At 36.2% G+C, this 20,690-nt stretch overlaps 1 protein-coding gene across 1 annotated transcript in view; it reads left to right on the top strand.

Moving 5' to 3' along the window:
* The window catches only part of COMMD10 (COMM domain containing 10), a 94,736-nt gene that overhangs the window by 14,779 nt on the left and 59,267 nt on the right, over positions 1-20,690 (top strand). Inside the window, exon 5 of the mRNA XM_027881593.1 lies at positions 5,075-5,185. Within this exon, the coding sequence (XP_027737394.1) occupies positions 5,075-5,185 (111 nt within the window). The remainder of the gene's footprint in view (positions 1-5,074; positions 5,186-20,690) is intronic.

Below are 20,690 nucleotides of genomic sequence, written 5' to 3'. Positions count from 1 at the left end.
GAATGGAGTGCAAGAACATGAGCTGAATAGTTAGATCTTCATAACGAGTTAAATTAGAACTGTAAAGTAATTGGCTGTTTCATAACTATGTAAACGTCTGGTGGTTATAAAAACTGCAGTCATGTTGATTTTATGTGTCCAAGCAGTATTTCTTACTGTAATTCTTGCAGGTTCAGTGCTTTGTTTAGTCACTGTTGCTCCTGCTTTCTCTGAAGCTTAAGTGCTTAAGTGCTTTCTAAGGGGCAAATAAATGCCAAATCACAGATTAGCCATGGAAGGGAAATTTGCATGGTATTATGGCACCATGCTTGCATTGTGGTAAGAAGTAAGCTGTACTGCATCCATCAATTCTAAGAGCCATAATATTGGTCTTCTCTGGTTTCTGTAATGATTTGTTAAGACATTAGAGGACCTTCTGAAAACTCCACCTTCTGGAAGCAGGTAATTTGTATGAAAACTCCAGTTTTCTACTTAAAACAAACTTCCAGTTTTCATGGGTATAGCAGTGGAGGTGTGATCTCAGTATATCAAACAAGACCAAAACAAAAAGTATCCCCTTTCCCTGCTCCGATACTGACTGAGCATTTAAACCATGTTTTTTTCGTCCTTTAAAAGTATTGCAAACTGCTCCAGAAGTTCTGAATGGCTGAAGTTGGGAGTATTAGGGAAGACATTTTAGATGCTTGCATATTTTCTGAAATTCTGTTCCCACTCCTAGTTTTCCGTATTTCACAATATTTCCACTTATTTTCTTTCCTCAAATTAAGTTCTTACCAACATCTTTTTCACTGTGAGCTTCTCAGTCAAAGTGACTCTGTTCTTAGTCCTTCCAACTTCAAGGATGACTGTTCTGGACATTCAGACTGCTTTCCTTCTCAGTTGTAGTCCTTTGTTTATGAATCTGATAACCTGGTTCCTGTATAGTTCAGATGGTTGTGTTAGGCTGAATTTCTTTGCCAAAGAACATTTACTGGATTTCTCATTAATGAGTATACAATAAATATATTTATGTAGTTGAGAGAAGGGGTTTTTTTTGACGACTAATATAGAAACTTATGTTTATCAGATTCCTTGAATATCTTCTCAGTTTGCTTTTAATTTGTAGTAAAGTTTATGGGCATATTAAAAGTGAAAGTAAGGAACTGTGGTAAAAAATGCCAGCAAGAAACAGGAGAATCTGTAAAAGCATAATGGGCTGTAAATGATAAGGGAAATGGTGGATTCTGTAGATGTTAATTTTGGCTATGTGAAATCCTTTATTTGGTTGGGGATCATGCTTGAAGTTTATATCAGATAAATTGTGAAAGCTGTATTGATATTTAGTGCACATGGGCTTTTTGCAGAGACTGACTTTGACCCCAAGCGTTCTACCACAGTTATGCTAGATTGCTGATGATCTTGTCTTGTTACGTAAAATACTGCATTCTACTATTAGAGTGGAAAATAGTCTGGTGGACAGGACAGTGGGCATGAGTTGGAAGATCCCATGTTTTACACTAGAGGAAAATGCCTGTGGCTATCATAGAGATCATAATAGACAGACCAGAAATAATATATGTAAGTATCTGTAAAGGTGCTGCTTGCCTACAGTTGAAGGGTCAGATCCTTTTGTAATAGGACAACTAACTGCTTTCTAGTGTGGATCTGCCCTGGGACAGCTGTGGGTGTCCACTGAGAAGCACTGTGTGTGTGGGTACAGAGCTGGTTTAGCAGGTATAATGCCTTATCTCTTCTACAGCTAGTACTGAGTGAGTGCTGGAAGGGGGAAGGGCATTAGTTCTTCCATCTCTCTTAGTCCCAGGTGTCATGACATGCTCTTCAGAAGCGTGAGCGAAACAAAATGGCCACAGGAACTGAGGATTTAGAGGGGTTGTCAAAAGCTTCCTTGGAACTTTGATGCCCTGAATCATTTGTTAGGAGTTTCATGGAGCAGATCTGAAGCATTTTTATACATGCTTACTAATGGTTTTATTTAGTGTCTATGTTTCTTTTTTTCCTTATTTTCCAGCTTGCACCCGTTGTTTTATGTTTTCTAAACATAACCCTGAGGTTAAGTGCCAGAGATACCAGTGAGAAGTTACAGCACTAAATAGTACATTTTCTACAGTGCTTGTTGTTGCACTGACAAGGTAGCCTGCACATTTCTAAACTGATGATAAGAAATTGTAAAAAGAAGCTAAAGGTCTACAGTAGCTAAAAACATGGCTTTATTTTCATGCTAGTTATGGAGAAATACTTCTCCCCCTCCCCAGTAAATGCTTTTCAGTTAATATGCCACAGATTCTGGCACCATATAGTTTCTTCCATCATTCTGTTTTCACTTCTGATATAAGACTTGTTATAGAAAATAATTTTGTAATCCATTCATATTTGAAAAAAAATTGGTCCTAAAAGGTGTACCACTTTTTGTCTAACAAATACTGTGCCTTGACACAAATGCCATGCAAAAACATGTCACCACTCTCAAAAGGTTAATTGACATTTCAGGCTGTTGAGTGACTTCTAAGTAAACATAACCATAACCAAGTATGTGTGACATTTTTCTTTCAAGAAAATAGTCAGACCATTTTGAAACCTTAGGCAGTATGTAATTTATTAATCAAAACTTATTCTTATACAACTATGTTTAAAACAGAAAAGAGACATGAATTGTACAGGAAAACAAGTAATTTTAAGGTAAAACAAAATGGAACAAGATTTATGGCTGCTGTTCAGCTATAAACTCAGGCCACTGTGCTGCCATGTATATTGTTTTTGTTCTGAGCCCTATTTGATATTCTGGGATAGATGTGTATTAAAAGTGAAAAAGAAGACAGAAATTTTAATTCTTTATTTTTGGTGGTTTATTCTTCGTGCTACATAGAGTACACTATTCAACAACTTCAGAAAAGCCTTAGAAGTCAGACTTCGTGGGATATTTTTTTTTGTCTCTAGTGGCATTGTTTTATAATGCAGAATAAGCTGCTAGCCTGTCTAAGGCTTAGTTTCCATACTGCTGTAATGAACTGTTGAAGTAGCTGATAGAAAGTCGTTTCTAAATAGAGGAGCACAGGGCTGGAACTTGAGATACTGCAGTACGAAGAGCTGTCATGTTCCAGAGCTTGCTTGCTGTCCCTGTGTTTGACCGTAGTGCCCAGGTGTTCTATCAACAGGTGGTACTGTTCCTGGTTACCTGCTTTGGGCTGCTCCCACTATAACTCAGGATTTAGGTCCTTTTCTGTTGACTGTTACTTAACTGAACTAAACTTTTTCTCTTGACCAAAAAATGAGAGAGTAAGGTAGTATCTTTATGCTCCTGAGAGAACCAAAGTTAATTTCTTTACTAAATTTTACTGAAGTTTGTGGAGAGAAAAATGTTTCTAGCTGTATCATTCTGGTATAGTTATCTGGAAAATATTGGCCAGCACAAAGGCTTAACAGAGTTGTCCATTAGTGTGATTGACTTGAGCATGTACACAGAATCCACTCTGGAGTGTTCTGTACTTTTGGGTGGGAAGGGCAATGCACTGGTACTTTTACCAACCAAGATATAATCAAGTTAGATGAAATCAAAACAGAATTATGATTAAATATTCGTCTGCTTTTATAATTTATAAAACTTTCCTTTAAAGCCTCTTTAATTCATAGGCTGTGGGCATACTGTTACTAAAGCTACGCCTACCACAAAATGAGCTAGACCAGACTTAAGGCATCTTCACCGAGTCCCTTTGTGTTATCTGCATGCTTTCATCAATTTGATTAATATGTAAACTTACTTCTTTTTATCACATGTTGAAGCCCTAATGGGGCTGACCTGCTGAAGTTTCTGTATGCAAAGTCAGTCTGACACTGTCTCTTTCCCTTAACTTTGACCTTGTCTAAACTGGACTGGCAGTGGTGGTTAATATGTCATGATAGTTTTCCTATTGTTTTGCTTAGTCATATGGCTTTCAGTGTTTGTTACATAGTTATATGTATATATATAGTTGTACATATATATTGATGTAGCATACAAAGAAATGTAATGTAACATACATTAATGTGTAAGTGTAGACAGTATGGCTGCAATAAATTTCGAATGTTCTGTCTTGAAGCTGTGCCCATGGAAGACGTTTTTACCACCCTTTGTTATCTTTCATCTAGAGATTACTGTCACTGTAGGATGCAAGGCATATATTGCCATTCACAGTACAGAGCGTCTGGCATGGCTTTATTCTGTTAGTGATTTTATCTGAGCTGTTGGACTGGTAAGAGATTAACTGAGATGTGCCACACTTCAGCTTTTACCTAGTCAGCCAGAATATTTACTAGTGGAGGGGGGACATAGATTAAAAAGAATTTGTGTGTAAATTATCTTTCCAGATGGTAAGAATTTGTATTTTCACTTCTCTTTACTCAGGAAGGCCTCATAGATTATTTAGTGAAAGTCTCGTAATTCTATTCTTGCGTACTCCATTTATGTGTGAGGTATACCTTGATAATGTTTGAATATAATTTTTAATTGATGATTAAAAAGCAATTTAAAATGTATTTTTTTATAACTTTCTATTAAAAATTCTGTTGCTCACATGCTTAGCTGGTTTTTGGCACTTCAGCAGTAGTGATTCAAAAAGCAGAACAGAATTATTTTTGTCATTAACATCTGTATATGGTACAACACGCATGAGTAGATCTGTTGATTAAGAAATTACCATTTTTAGCTAGTTTACCATTTAGTGGTAATTTTTTTCTTTTTCCTGAAAGAAAAAGAAATGTGAAACTAAATCTGCAACTTTGCTGATAAACTTCCACAAGGGGAGAAAACTACTTTATTCTGGATTTTTAGTTCTGTTCTACGGGTTAGTTCCGTCAGATCTGAGGCATGGGAAGGTGCTTTATATTGAGTGGTCATAGGCAGTTTGAATGGTAAATTCGACAAGAGAGAAGCAAATCTCTCTTGGAGTCCAGGAGAATCTGTGGAATGTGCACGGTATACAAGTACTTAATATTTGTAGAGCCAGACACTGTGTTCACTGACACAGACCACTGGCAGTATTGCAAATTGACTTCAGTGCTTCTATGTCATCTGATTGTAGTCTAAATTTGTGTTTTATAGCTTGAGACAATTGGATGGCAGCTTAATCTTCAAATGGCGGAGTCCAGGCAAGCAAAGCTGAAGTCTCCTCAAGCTGTGCTAGAGCTGGGAGTGAGCAATGAAGATTCAAAGGTAAGAAATACCTTGTGCAGAGTTGGAATGAGTTGTGGTGATGGCCTTATGTTAAGGTTCTGAAGCATCTGTTGGAACTCTTGATTATTATTGTTTCGCCAGTGTTTTTGGTTTTATCTTTCATAGAGGTTATAGTAAACACTTGAAATTGTGAAGTACTGATATAATAGCATACATATTCAGTAAACTGAGAGCCATGTTACCTGCAACTTGGGCTGCAACAGGAGAAATACCATGGAATATGGTTATTTTAGGTCTTTACAATATCTTTGTAGATAATTTATTTTTATCACATAGCATGTGATTGGTACTTCTTATGCTTTTAATATCTAGCAACTTGCAGCCTTCTAGCATGTGTGTACTTATGTAAGACATTACTCATCACTTGCAACCTTTCTGTGCTAATGATGTATTTATATGAATGATTACATAGTATGTGAGTCCACAGAAAGCCAGTATTTAGAGGTTTTAAGGTAGAGTCTTAAGTTCAAGCATTTCAGCAAGTGGGGGTGTTTCAGTGCCTAACTTGTAATAATTTTTTATTCACAAAATTAATATCTTTTTTTAGCCAGAGTGTTTCAAATTAGACACATGATTTGCTTTTAACCTTATCTTGCTAATGGAAATTGGAGTCTTTTCTTCTGTGGTGTCTGTCAGAATGTTTATCTATGGAAAATTCAGTACAAGAAGTTTGAAGGGAGAAATCAGAACTCAGTTCTGCTTTCCGATTTGTGGTGAAATAGAATACACGGCTTATGTTTGTGCTTCTCAACAAGACTTGCAACAGTTGTATTTTTTTCAGCATTTGCAATCTGTATTTTTGAAATGCATATACAGGAACCAGACAAATTTTATGCCCAATCTGCATTGGGCAGCACTGCATACAGATTCAGTTCTTGTGGCAAAACAATTTAAAAAAAAATAAAAAGGAAAAAATGTCACTTTTATATGACACAGAAAATTCTTCTGTTTCCTGTACAAGAAGAATTCAGAAAGTGGATTTTTTTGATTGTTTCCTCTCTTTTTCTCTTTGTGGGTATGTTGAGATTCCAAGATCGGAATTGCTTTGTAATAATTGCAAGCCTAGAATAGGTTTGTGACTGGCATTTATGTAAAATGATGCAACCAGAAAACAGTACAGGCACTAAAATTTAAAAATCTGATGTGAAGATAACTACAGGCTTTTTTTCCTGAACATTTACATCCTAGTAAATAAGATTGACTGATATCTGTTTATATACTAACAGAAGTGTGGGAACGTAATTTTTCTGCTGTACGTTGCGTCTCCATGATCTCTGGGTGCACTAAGTATTGTTACCCGAAAATCATCACTGCTAGGTACTTTTTTCTTCTCCTCAAAAATATGTGTGTGCCTTTTGCGTAGAAACGTGGTGTGAATTTAATTTATATATTCTTAATCGTTGTCTTAATTTTTCACTATTTTTTTTTCATAATTCATGGATATAATGAAGGGTTTTTTAGGAAAGAAAAAACGCTGTTACAGAGGAGCTTTTGTGGGCTGGCTCATTAGGGGGCAGTAGTGCTCTTTGTCACGCTGGTGCTTTGCCTTTTTGAGATAATAATCGGTTCTGAAGTCAGTCGTGGGAAGTGTTAAGTGTTTACATTTCTAATCTATATATGACAATAGAAGTTTCTCTTGTTCATCTACAAAACTAAAGGCTATTAATAAAAAACCATGCTAAGCAAGGTAAATGAAATCGGCCGTTATTTTCACTTGTACTAAGTAAAATTAATTATACATTAATGTTTACTACAACTCACACCACTTAAAGAACATTGAAATGGCTCTTATTCAGAAACTGACATTTAAAATTAGTATTTAAATTATCTCTCCAGGAGATGTAATCAGAAAACCTGTGGCTATATGAATGTTATTTGTGCTTTGTGACATAAAAAGAAATCTGCTATATGCTAAATAAATATTTACAGAGTGTATTGAAGCTCAAAAATAAGGTATTCTCCGGTTCTTTTAGGTGTTTCAAGCTGCTAGTGACATTTGCATTACCCAGAGAATATGCTGCTTGTGACTAAGTAATAATTGTGATCAGATCCCATGATTTTTGGGTTTTGCTGGGTTTTGTTACAGATTTGCTGTTTGCTTATACTCAGACCTTGAATTATGCTGGAGTTAGATTCATGTGGGGGTAGATCGGGTGGGCATCCAGACTCTGCCTTCCAGCCCCAGTTGTCCTGTGATCTAGGCTGCTTTGCAGCTTGCTTGATGCTGATGTTTTGTATGAAGAAGAGAAAAAAAAAGGGCTTTCAATTAAAAATCCAATTAACAGCAATTTCGTGCAATGATTCATAATTTGAAATGTTTAATTGGATTTCTAGATCTGAGGAAAGTGAAATGTCTGTGAACTAGGAACATAAACAAACTGGTATAATAGGAAACATATTTTTGAACTGCAAGATACTTTTCCTTCCATTATGACATTTTGATGAGTTTAGGTAACATTTAGAATTGATGTCTGCTGTGTATAAGGTTTGTTTTTAATAATATAATTTGGTTTCTGATTTTTGAACTGTTGATTTGCAACATAATAATCTGGAGACTTTGTACAGACTATCATTATTTTTATGGTTATAGGGTCAATTAACCAGTAGAGGGAGCAGAAATAAATAATCCTGATAATCTGTGCTGTTAATTATTATTTTGATTTGCAAAGACTGATCACAAAAAGTGCTCTGTTTATTTAATATCTGTTTTCTTCAGTAATTCATCTGATAGCTATCTATATAGACACACATTCTCACATTCCTTCCCACTGTTCATAGCAGTAATTCCTTAGTCCAGACCTTTTTAAACAACTGTGATAATATTTTATAGCCATAGGAGCCATATAAATAAATAAATTATAGTAAAGAGGATAGAAAAAGTCAGAGGGCTTCAGAAATGTCGCATCATTTATGCCTAATATTTCTGCAGAAGAATGTGAGGAGTAGGAGTGTGCTCTTGAAGGGTTGCTGGTGTACCTCATCATTGGGAGGATCCAGTAAGGCACATTACTCTATGAGATATTTATTATTGTGACTTTTCACGCGTTGTAACCATTTATGCTTGAAAATCATTAGGATAAATAAATTATTCTTGCCAAGTGTCATCTCTTGATAGTTATCCAATTTTTTTTCTGTAAATCCATTCTACAGATTTCATTAGATTCAGTTATCTAATTGCAGTGGAACAGGCTCCACAGGGAAGTGGTCACAGCACCAAGCCTGACAGAGCTCATGAAGGTTTGGACAACACTCTCAGGCACATGGTGTTTTTCTTGGGGCTTCTTTGAGCTCAGGATGTTCTATGATTCTATGAAAATCAAAATGGGGTCTGATTACATTTGTAACTGCGATCATACATATTCATCATTCTACAGAGCATACAGAAGTCTGGAAATATGAAATTATTATCTTTCACTTGATAAAATAAGGGGACACAGTTTTCTTTTTTTTTTCCTCCTAGGTTCTATAGGCTTTCTATAAATTTTTGGACTGTGAACAAAATCTAAAACTTTTTGCTCTGTTTACTTCAATAAGTATGCCATTCTGCTTTCTGAGTTTGCCATTGTGATTACTTTTCTCATCTTTAACATCATAGCAAAGCAGATGAGAAACAAGTAATTTCTTCTAGCAGAGATAGATCAATCACTTAATTCAGGCTGTAGATTCTGTGCAGCCTGTATGGCATGCATGCAGGACCTGCACTTGGATCGGTATTTAAGGAAATACAGTGGTGCTTCCTCTTCCACCTCAGTTTAGCCCTTTGTTTCTCTTTGAAAAGAATTTGTGTTTGTTAAATGGGATAACAGTGAGAGTTGGTAGATGCTAGTGATATGATCCCACATATGATCCCACTTCTGAGAGGTAGGAGGTGGCAGAAATGAGAACGTACTTCTTTCATTTGCCTTCTCAATCCTCAGCTTTTGAGATGATGCATTTAAGTGCCTTAGGAGTAATTTTTTTCTGTTAGGCCTTGGAAAAAAAAAATACACTGATCAGTAATGATGCTGAAACAACTGTAATGAAGTCCAAGCAACTGTAAATTGTGTCTCACGTTTCTCAGCTACCTCTTAACCACTTTCTTTTCTGATGAGGACATCGCCCTTTTCCTTCTCAGAACACAAACAAGCTTGGTTGTATACCCATGAACTGAGTTTAGTTTTCTCATCAAGCTTATTTCTAAGTCTCTAGGAATTGCAAAAGAAAAGTAGGACAGGCCTTAGATAAATGCAAAATGTTTAAGGATGAGATTGAGAGAATAGGTGTTTTCATTCCTATTTAGAGGACTTAATAGGAGGCCTGGATAGCCTCAGACAGCACAGACCTGGTTCAAAGTTTTTCTGTGCTTCTGAACAAGCAAGGTTGCTGCTTTTGGCAAGGTACCTCATGAAATTAGTTTTGTTGTGAGAATTAAAATCTCATAAATACTGCTGCTAAGAAAGAAGAAACTTCCCTAAGAGCAGGTTTCAGAATATTGAGAAAGCTCATCGTATTTGTAGGAGCTGTGGTAAGAATGTATAATCTTGAATGTGTGGAACAACTCAGAAAAATGAGCCTGAAATTTATAACTTGCTTACAGCAGTCACATTGCTACAGAAAGATGACAGAAATTTAATTGTTCTGCCATGAGAGCCAGAAATTCTGGACTTACAGTGCACAGCAATTCTTGCATTAGACTGTTTGGTTTTGATCTATCATAGCTATTACCTCTGATTAAATCCATTTAATTAGAAGAAAAAAAATTAAGCTGCAGTCCAGAATATTTAAGATGCTGAGAGGACTTTTTTTTGTCCTCTTGCCGGTGTAGAAAGAGACCACAGAGTAACCCATGTTCTGTAAGCTGTGAGTAGTTTGACATTTTACTTAGGAACCATTTACCAGATGGTGTGTCTCCAGGAGTATGCACTCACCTCTGGCAATTGTACTGCAGGGTGTATTTAATTATCTGACTCCATTTGTGATCTTACATTATTTAATTATCTAGCTTATAGTGAGGATCTTTTTATGGTATACTTACATTTCAGCTGGCTATATGCACAGTTTATGAATACAGTCTCATCACATAAATTTACAAACCCTGTAACTGGTTACAGCCTCTGCATATGCTCTGTTCCTACAGAAACATTCTTAGGACTTTGTTTTTGTGTCATGGATCTAAAGAAGAAAATGGTCCTAGTTGACTGTGTTCGGTTGGTTGCAGCCTTGGACACCCTTAGCCTACAGTTAGTAATGAAACTCTTGTTTTGTACTGGAGTAAACGGAATCATCTGTAATCTGTAACTGTACCATTGTCAGTCCAAAAAAACAGCAGAAAAGGAGATGAAATACTCTAGGTTTAAACTTGGTGACCCATTTCATTGCTAGGCAGAATTAAACTTTAAAGCCTTGAGAGAATTTGAAAAACAGAAAGATCTGGTGAGTTTTTCTCATTTAATGCAGTTGTTCATGCCATACTTTTTCTTAGAAACTTTGTTTCCTGTTCACATGAAGCTGCTTTTGTAGGCTTGGTCCTTCAGTCTTTTCAGAGAAATAAAACACATTAATGGGATTTGTTGCAAATACTCAGGCATCTGTGTGTTCTCTTGCCTGTTTTTCTCAGTAACTGTGCAGTGTTTTAACAGATGAACTGTTGGTGTCTTCATGTGTGTATCAGTGGAGGATAGCCTTATTTTTTCAGTACTTTTGCTATGCTATTGTAGTATTTCCTGACAGTACTGTTCCCTCTGCTTCTGCTCAGACAGGTCCCTTCACAAATGTGTTAAAACTGGCATCTCTCCCATGTTTGTTTCTTCCAGGCTCTAAGGTAGAAAGATAAGGTATTGTAAGAAATGGGTGAGATTAGGGATCGGTGAGCATGAAAACTGAACTTACTCTAACATCGAGGATCTGTCTTACCAACATTGCTTTTTTGTTTATGTCCTCCATCACAATGACTGCTGCCTTTGAGCAGTCAGCAAGCACGGAGGTGTAACAAAAAGAAGGGCAACAGAGCTGGTGAAAGGTCTGGAACACAAGTCTTATGAGGAGGAGCTGAGGGAGCTGAAGGTGTTTAACCTGGAGGACAGGAATGAGAGGGGAGACCTGATGACTCTATAGCTACCTGAAAGAAGGTCATAGCTAGGTGTGGGTTGGCCTCTTCTCACAGGTAATAGGATGAGAGGAAGTGGTCTCAGTTTGCATCAAGGGAGGTTTAGATTGGATATTAAGAAAAAAATTTTCACTGAAAGGGTAGCCAGGCATTGAGGCATTGGAATAGGCTGCCCAGGGTTCTTTTCCAAACTTAACAATTCTATGATTCGATTCTATTATATGCTTTTAAAATCTGTTCAATTGCCCTTAGTTACTGGAAGTTGTCTGTCTTAATAGGCAGAAGAGCTAAAAATAAATGACATTTAGTAAGTATGATTTTGCCTTCTTATGTTTCTGAAGGACAAAAAGGAAGTTGGGCCAGATGGATTAAAAATATCATAGGTTATCCATGTCATTTAAATAACTTTTGAAACCTCAGAGTATTTATGAAAATTAACTTTCATTTTTCCTTACTTTCTCATGTATCACATCTTGGATTTTTTTTTTTTTTAATTAATTTGTAATTTGTTTTGTCCTCTCCACCAAACTTTTAAACTACTTTACTGGAGAATGTACTTTGGAACAGGCATATGGAGCTGCATTTCATAGAATCATAGAATCAGATGGGTTGGAAAGGACCTCTGAGATCATCAAGTCAGTTTGCAAGTAATGTAATTGCCAGATCTGGCTTCTTGGAGAAGTAGAATGTGTATTCTTGAAAGAGTAGAAAGTTAGCATCTCCCACATCGTAACATCTGTCCTGCTTGAGGCAATAAATACACATGACATGCTGTCAAACAATATCAGCATTGAGCATTTGACATTGAACAGGTGTCTAACAGTTCTGTGACATCCTTTCTAGTCCCTCCTCAGGTGGAAGAAGGTAGGTCATCACCTCAATTATAAGCAGAGGAGGCAATTTTCACTCATCCTGTTTCCTGTTGTTTACAAATGATGGGAGTCTGGTATCTGGAGCTGTGTGGCATCTCAATTCGTGCCACTTGGTTTTGTATGAGTATTTAGCAAACTTTAAAAGCTGCTGTGACAAGTGACCTTTTTCACTGGCTAAAATACATGAAATATGACCTCTTTCACAGCAAAACCACAACCCACAGTGTGGCTTCTGAGCAAATCTTGTTCAGTATGATGTTATAAAATCACTACTAGTGAAATAACAAATATGTATTTCTAGGAATACATGCTCACTGGCAAGATGGTAATAGAGGGCAAATTCAAGGGGGAAAGGAAAAAAACTTTTTTTCCATATCAAGACAGATTCTGTTACTAAAAATACATTTTGAAGCTTTGGAATAGTGAAAGGGCAATACAAAACCCAGAAGAGAGCCAAAGCTTATGAAAATGCTTGTTTCTCTTTTTCAGTAATGCCTGACTTGAGGCTTTTAGATTTCTTCTGATGCATAGAGTCAGGCAGCAGACTTTTAAGAATGCTGAAAATGCTAGATTATTTCTCTGTCCCCCCTTGCAATGTTAACAGAAACAAGTTGCTGGGAGATGCTTATGCCTGGGAATAAGTTATGTTATGAGACTGGAAATTCTACGGCAAAATAAATGCCAAGAGCCAGATTTGCAGGCAGCTCTGGTTGGTGTATATTTCTTTGATTAAGTACTTCAGCACTGAAGGGTGCACTTGTCTCCTTCATGAGTTGGAGAAATGTATTGTAGAATTGTTAAGGTTGGAAAAGACCTTCAAGATCATTGAATCCAGCTGTTAACTTAACACTGCTGTGTTCAACACTAAACCATATCCCTAAGCGCCACATCCACATGCTGTTTATATGCCTCCAGGGATGGCGATTCCACCTCTTTCCTGGGCAGCCTATTCCAGTGCCTGAACACCCTTTCAGTAAAGAAATTTCTCCTGATATCTAATCCAAACCACTGTGTCAGCATTTGAGAGCCACAAACTCAAGCTTTCTGGAGAAGGACTGACCCATATGGGGGTGCCCACTGGTGACTTACGTGTGCTGTCATACCTGGTAGTCCTGGAGGGTTTTCAGCCTGTAACTGAGTATAGGATTCAGTAACTGTACAGAGGAGTTCAAATTCATGATCTCTTTACTCCTCTATTCAAAATCCTAAATAAAGGAATTTCAAAATCTAACCATACACACTTGAAAACAAATACATATCTTTGTTAAGAAGAAGTGCATGAATATTACAAACACTGCCTGAAAATACCTGAAGTCGTTACTAGAAAGGAAGTGCCTTTTATTAGAAAATCTTAAGAATGCTCTTGAGGAGAAGGTTCATTTGAAGATGCAGTTTAGAGGCAGGAAGAAAGGTATCTGTAGGTTCAGGCAACAGAGAAACAGAATTCCTGAGCTGGCTTTTTTCTTGTTACCATTTCAAGATCACTTTGCCTCTTCGTGTTCCCATTCCTTTCTTTCTTTCATGTCATCTTCATAGGAACAGGTGCATTGTGCTTCAATCAAAGAAGTGCAAGATTCCAAAATATCTTTGAAATTCCTCAAAAATCAGAGTTGCCATTGAAGTGGGACAGAATTCATGAGGTTGGTGCTATGTCTAAGAAGTTCTAATGCAAGCTTTCAGTGCGTTAGTGCTGCCACATATAACTAGCAACTTCTTTTTTTTTCTTTTAATTGTTGTTTCTGTTTATTTTTTTTGATTAATAGTTGATTAAGTAATAGATCACTAAAATACTTTATTAGGTGGGTATCCTTTATTCTTCAGGCCTTAAAGCCCTTCTTGTGCTGTAGGGTGTCTTCTGTTCCTAAGGAATGTGAAGCAGAGTGTTTAGGCAGGTTTTGGGCAGTTTCGGAGTTCCTGGGTGGCATCATATTCCTATCTGTACTTTTGAATGCTAAAATATAACAAGTTCTTGAGTGAGCATTTTACTTTTCTGTTTCAAGATTTGTATCACATTTAGTGAAAATGAAAGTCTTTCAGATGAGGACCAAAATGGGTTGTAGATAATATCAATGTGATGAAGAATAGCCAGTTTTAAGTATTGAAATTGGAACTATTTGATTTCTTTCCGAATGCAGATGTATTGGAGACAACATACTGGAGGAAATGTTTTAATGGTAAACCTTTTCAGGAGAACTACTTTGCTGCAGCAGCAAGGAGGCGCTTGGTTGGAGTGCATTAATTTGCCTAGGGTACTGTAGCCAGGCAGGCTCAGGTAAGCTGGCGCAGAGATGTTTGAAAATGGTGCAAGACAGAGCAGAAGTGCATGAAACAGATATGGGGAAGTAGGGGCAGTAAGGACAGTGAATAGCACAGAGAAGCAAGGAAATGCTGTTTATTGAGAGTTACCTGAAGCTGTGTTGAACCTGTAAAACTTTTTTTGAGTAAAACTGAGGATGATTATCATGCAGGGAAATGATGCACTATAAGAAGGGTTATGCCACATGATGCAGTGCTTTATTCTCAACCTGGTATCTGAAAAGTAGTTCTGAAAAGCTCTTGAAAATTCAAGTGTATCATAATTTGAATTCAATTTTTTAGTGGAGTTGCTTTAAAATTCACATTACCGTTTCAAACTGCAATTGTATGCTTCTGTGGCCTTGAGGGAGTCACAAAGCACTTGGAGCCATCCTTGACTTTGACATTGAGGTCTGTGGTGCTTGTCTAGAACAGAGTATACCTGCTGTGTCTGCTGCTTTCTGAAGAGCAGAACCTGGTATATTTTTGTCTGAGGGTGTGCCTTCCAAGGGTGAGCCGCAAACCAATAGCAGATTTTTCAAAAATGTGTGGGAATAGTAAGGAAGAGGAAGGCTATAACAAAAAAACCTTCAAAATAAAAAAAAAAAAGTTACCCCCAAAAGGCATCTAGTACACCATTTCTTTATAGATAGATGGATGAAACATGTTTTTCAGCACAGAGCATATAAGGTGCAGTGCTGTAAGTTAAGCACCATACTGAGACATTAGGTTGTGGGTACTTGTTCTAAACCCTTTCTTCCCTTCTTGTCTATGAACCAGTTTGTTTTCAAAACACTCCAACCCAGGGTAAGCCAGCTTTGAATTTGTTTGAAGTAACTTGAATGTTTTTGTTAATGTGAGTTTTTTTAAATGCTCAAAACTTGTAAACTTGAGAGACTACTGGCTTTTTATGCCAATGTGGTTTCAGACACTGGAAAAAAATTGGCATTCTGCTCTTGCCACTGTTTTATGAAGCTCTTCAGTAATGTGCTTTCAGCATTAGCCTTTTTCTTTTTTCTATCTTTTTTTTTTTTAACTAAAGAATGAAGTAAAAATTCTGGACCAAACATGAGTCAGCCTATAAAACTTCAAAAAGAGCTTTACAGCTCAACCCCAAAATCCTATTATTTTAGTATGTGTCTTTGTATTTTCAGAGTTATATGGAATTGGCATGTGTTTAATTTTGTCATAAGAAAGTTACAGGGGTAGGGAAAGTGTGAATGTTATGAAGACTGCAGGTTATTATTGCAGCTGAAAACAATATCCAGTACTATGTTGTGCTACCTACAGGTCTGGAACAAGTGCAAAAGTAGTCTGCCATTGTGTATGTACAACATATGTTAGTATCTTCATATTACTTCAGAGCTTGAAAAATTAAATTATTCTTTGGCTTTGTGGAAATAAAGTGCTTTTTTAAAAGTATCTAGTTACATGGAATCACTTTCCTTATTTCCATCTAATTCTGAAACTTCCAGTAAAATACTCTTTACTGGAAAAAAGTAAAGAGATTACCACTTCAACAGGCATCAAGGGAAATAGCCCAGCATGGGATTGAATGTCCTTGGCTGTTCTTGTGAGAGTGTTGGAGATGTTTTTAAGCCTTAAGGTTGCTTAACTTAAGTGGGAATTTTTCGCATCTTTACCTTTGTCAACAGTTGTCGAGTATCCTTCAAGGCAAACAGAGAGCAGTAGAACAAACTGTGACTGTAGATAGGAACCCTGGAAATAAAAACGAAGCCAAATCCCTTTCTCCTGCTGGCTGTTGAGAAGTGTGTTGATTCCCCTCTAAATACATCGAAACCCTACGTGTGTATTTTCCTATGTGGAAGGTGAAGGAGATGCCGGTGAATGAATTTCACTAGTCTCAGAGTTGTGCCTCTATGTTTGTAATACTAAGCTGCAAAATGGAGCCCTGAAATGAATTAGAAAATGAAACAAAACTGATGTCCTGGAGTTTTCTGGACATCATGAGTTCTCACGCTTCCGGTGGGATCTACGAAAAAATTGAACTGGTGCAGAAGGAAATGGGCTGTGATTTGCAGGTGACTGTGAGTTATTATCATGGGTAAAGGTGCGACATAGCAAAGAAAATGCAACTTTAGGCTGTGCCCTCTTTTTAATTGTTAACACTTCTTTTTCATGATTATTGGAATCCTGCTTTCAAAAACAGTAGTCATCTAGTAGTCCCAGATTTTAGCAGACATCTCAAGACTAGCATTCTGCTTTACAGATGGAGATAAAAGTTCAATCTGTATGTTTGTGCCTTTAGTATTACAACTAATACAAAGATCAGGATGATTTTTTGTAAACTCGTAAAACCTAGTGTTTTCAGAGGCAGCAAAGAGAACTTACTTGCAAAGAATTTATTAAAGTTGCTGCATTTGCATCTCTTTTTAATGAAATCAGTGAGATGGAGAGACAACTAAATATTTTTACAATTCCTACAAATTTAAAAAGCATTTTATGGTACACGGGTTTTTTGGTGTGTGTTTTGTTTGTTTGTTTGTTTGTTTTCTTATAATCATGTTTGTACTTCTTGGTCTGAAGTGCTATTTGATTCAGTTATTTTTCTAGTATAAGTAGTGTCATTGATATGCTCAACCTTAACATTACATAATTATTCACAGTTTCCAAGTATTGTGTGTATAAAGTTTGTATATAAAATTCTAGAGATATTCTTATGCTACTATGGCTGTTTTAAAATAATTTTCCATTATGTCTAAACATAAACCAAAGAATACAATAAGAAGAATTTGATATATAAGTGAAGTACACATGACTAAGAAGTACAGGTATGTAATTTTCTTATACAAAGTATAAGAACGTTACGTGGTTGTAATCAGCACGTATTATGAAGAAGGAGGGGCAGAAGAATAAAAATAATGGAAATGTGAACATGGAACATGTTTACAGTAGATATTGGGCACATTAGTAATAGATAGGATGAAGTGCCAAAATAGTTTTGGTTAAAGAATCAAGACTGATATGGAATGTGTGGAATTAATTGAGGCAGGAAATGAATGGCTGAGAATCAAAACCCTCTTTGAGCTGCAGGAGTTAACCTACCACTTTGTTTTCTCAACTAATAATTGACGTGTAACTAGCCAAGGAATTCGTAGAAGTAAAATATGTTGCTTTAGTATGTGCAGGGATAAAAATAGTAAATAAAAAATTATAAAAGTGTTAAAGAAAAGATTAAAAGGATTACAGTGACTAGGGCTTTTAATCTGCTGCTTTTTTTTTTTTTTAAAACAAAACAAAACAAAACAAAACAAAAAAAAACCAAGCAAGAGTGAATGGTTTCCAGAGAGGGTCAAAGATGAGAACACCCTTTTAGAGGAGGAAAGCAACAGAGATATTAAAAGCCCGAATCAAAGCGTCTCTGTCCTAGTCAGAATTGCACTTAGCTTTTGTGAAAGGTTCCTAATTTGTTTTGACTCTTTCTAAAAACCCTGCTGTACTAGTCAGTTTGTCACATTTGCTGTTCTGAGTATAATGTTAAGATGTCCAACTGAATTGCCATTAGAAATGCTGCTTAATGGGATATGTACAAAAACACTATAGCATTGCAGATGAATTCTTCAGTGAAATTGATTCTCATTAAAAATCACTCAGTCTCTACTAGATATTAGAAAATAGCAAATAGCTCATAACCTGGTAGAGGTGGGACCTATGTCAAACATTAATTAGTATTACTATAGTTAACATAGTCCAGCATTAATTATGTGAAACATGCACAATAAGGGACTGTTTTGACAAGAATGAAAGCACCAGAATTAGGTAAAAGCACTTTACAGGGTAAAGGACCAAAGGCAATAGTTGTTCTATGCCTGGAGTGCAAATTTTGAGGTATTCCACATTTAATTTTGTATGAAAATAGCATTTGGGTATGCATTTGTGGTTGCAGTTACTCTGGGCAGAGCTCATCGTTCAGGAAACAAACAATTTGAGACCTGCATTCTGATCTCTTGCCACTCTTTATGATTATTGTTTTAGTTTATTTTTACTGGAGTAGTACTAATGATTTAAACTTGTTTAGTACCAATAAGCAGAGTAGCATTTCAGGGAAACTTTTTTCTATTTGTATTTCTTCGATGACTGACATAAAATTTTCCATATTATTTCTATTGTAAATTGTTAAAAGCTTTATACCAATAACAGCAGCAAAACTTGAATTCTTTAATCTGAAACCTACTAATGCACACTGAGGTAAAATATTAGCAAAAGGCCACGCTGTGTCTTTGTCGTAAGTTCAGGAATAGATCCCAAGCACTGTCTACTGGGAAGCAGGATGTCTTAATTCTGGTTCTTGTGAACAGAGGGGAACAAGGATATTTTGATATGTGTGTTGTGACAGTTGATGCACTCTGAACTATTCTTACACTGTCAGATCCTCTGAAGTAATAAGTATGTCTGAGACAGCTACTCAAAATAAGAAATCCATACATTCTTTTATTGTCTTTAATTTTGTGCTGCAACCATTGTGCTGGTCTGGACTGTATTGTTTCACCTTACTCCTTTGTGTTTTACTCCTGGCAATGCAAATATGACACAAGGAGCAGACTGGCAGGTGAGTGGGTTTTGACAATCACGGTGTTTATGGCATAGTTAAAAACAGTGTAAATGAAGCTTTAGATTTGCATCTCAGTGGGGCTGTATTTTGTAAAATAAGGTTTTACAGAAGTAGGGAATCTGAACAAGAAAGAGAGGTGCACAGAGGATAGAGTTGGGCTAGTCCTAAAATCACTGGGACATGTTTTCTTGCTTTCTCTAAGAGGTGCTTTCACAGTAGCCATTTGTGCCTACCCTAGTGCAGAAGCTGTTTTAGAGATTATTATGGGCTGGGAGTTTTGATGCCTTCTGACAGAAATGAAAACTGGACATAATTTTTAGACTAGATTTAACTAAATACATAGTCCTGTCTTTCAGGTCGTTGGATCACAGACATATTCATTATTATTTGAGTAATTTATTATAGACACTCTCATCAGGATAAGTTCTGTGTTATTCTAGTAATTCTTTTAACATTCTAGTCTGATAGATAGCTTGCTTGTTGAAGGCAAAAAGCTTGTGTATGTTATTTAGTTTTTCTTGATTAAATTTTTTTATGAGCAAGGGACTAATTAATTCCTTGTGCTTTATCAACCAAACTGGTCTGGTTTATTAAATCATGTCCATGATACCCATGACCTTGGAGAAACCATAAAAATTTCAAATGACCTCTTCCGTTCTCCCATGTCACTTTAAAGGACGATCTTAATAGACTAAATGGCAGCAAGCAGAAAGATATATGATATGTGGAAAATTAATACTTTTTTCTCATTCTTCCTTCTATATTTAGTTTGGAAGACTTATTTTGTATTTTGAGAAGCCAGGTTTTGTAATTCAAATAACCTTAGTAATCTGAGTTCTGTGTTTGGAAGATTGGTTTTAATAGTTGACATTTATATTCATTTCCAGACCACATTTAGACCCTTTTACAGAAATCAGAAAACCAAGTGCAACAGTTACAACGAGTGTGGTGCAAAATCTAAATGTGTTTGTGGAGGTGTTGTAATAGCTATCTGTTAAGGAATACTGTTTTGCTTTGTCCTGAAAGATACTTTTTAATTGGTGTTTAGAAGGAGTAAGGCCTTGCTTCATAAATGTGAATATTTGGAAATAGGACATTGTGATTTAGAGGAACTATGAATAATATGGCAGATAGTTAAATTCTGGTCAATTTAGCAGGTTTTCTTGGCCTAAAGAACTTTTTAAATTACAGTTTGATTTTCAATGAATCATAAAACATGGATGGAACTTACAGCAGAATTGTTGTGCACTATGGACATACCAAATATAACTTTACTTCCTCCAAAATCACAGGAGTAGTCTATTGAACAGGATAATTGTGTGCAGCACTGGCTCAAAAGAACACAGTTGTCTCTTGTTTATCCTCTCACTGTGGCCTCTTTTTTTCACTTGCAATTAGAGAATGTGTTAAAATTCAAGTGAAGTGCTTTACTGTTGGGCACATGTGGAGACTTTCTTTCCTTAATCAAATACTACAGCTTAACAACAAAGGCTGCATGAAAGATTGTATCGTGACACTGTTTCAGACTTACTAGACTCCTCACTTTGATGTTTGATTGTGGGGGGTTTTTTGTGTTTGGTGTTTTTTTTTTTTTTTTTTTTTTTTTTTTTTTTTTTTTTTTTTTTTTTTTTTTTTTTTTTATTTTTTTTTTTTGTTTTT

The sequence above is a fragment of the Empidonax traillii genome, unplaced genomic scaffold (assembly GCF_003031625.1).
Source record: "Empidonax traillii isolate 1590-97213 ecotype Southwest subspecies unplaced genomic scaffold, ASM303162v1 scaffold7:size3022706, whole genome shotgun sequence".
NCBI classification, from domain to species: Eukaryota; Metazoa; Chordata; class Aves; order Passeriformes; family Tyrannidae; genus Empidonax; species Empidonax traillii.
This window is presented reverse-complemented; position numbering and strand designations above follow the sequence as displayed.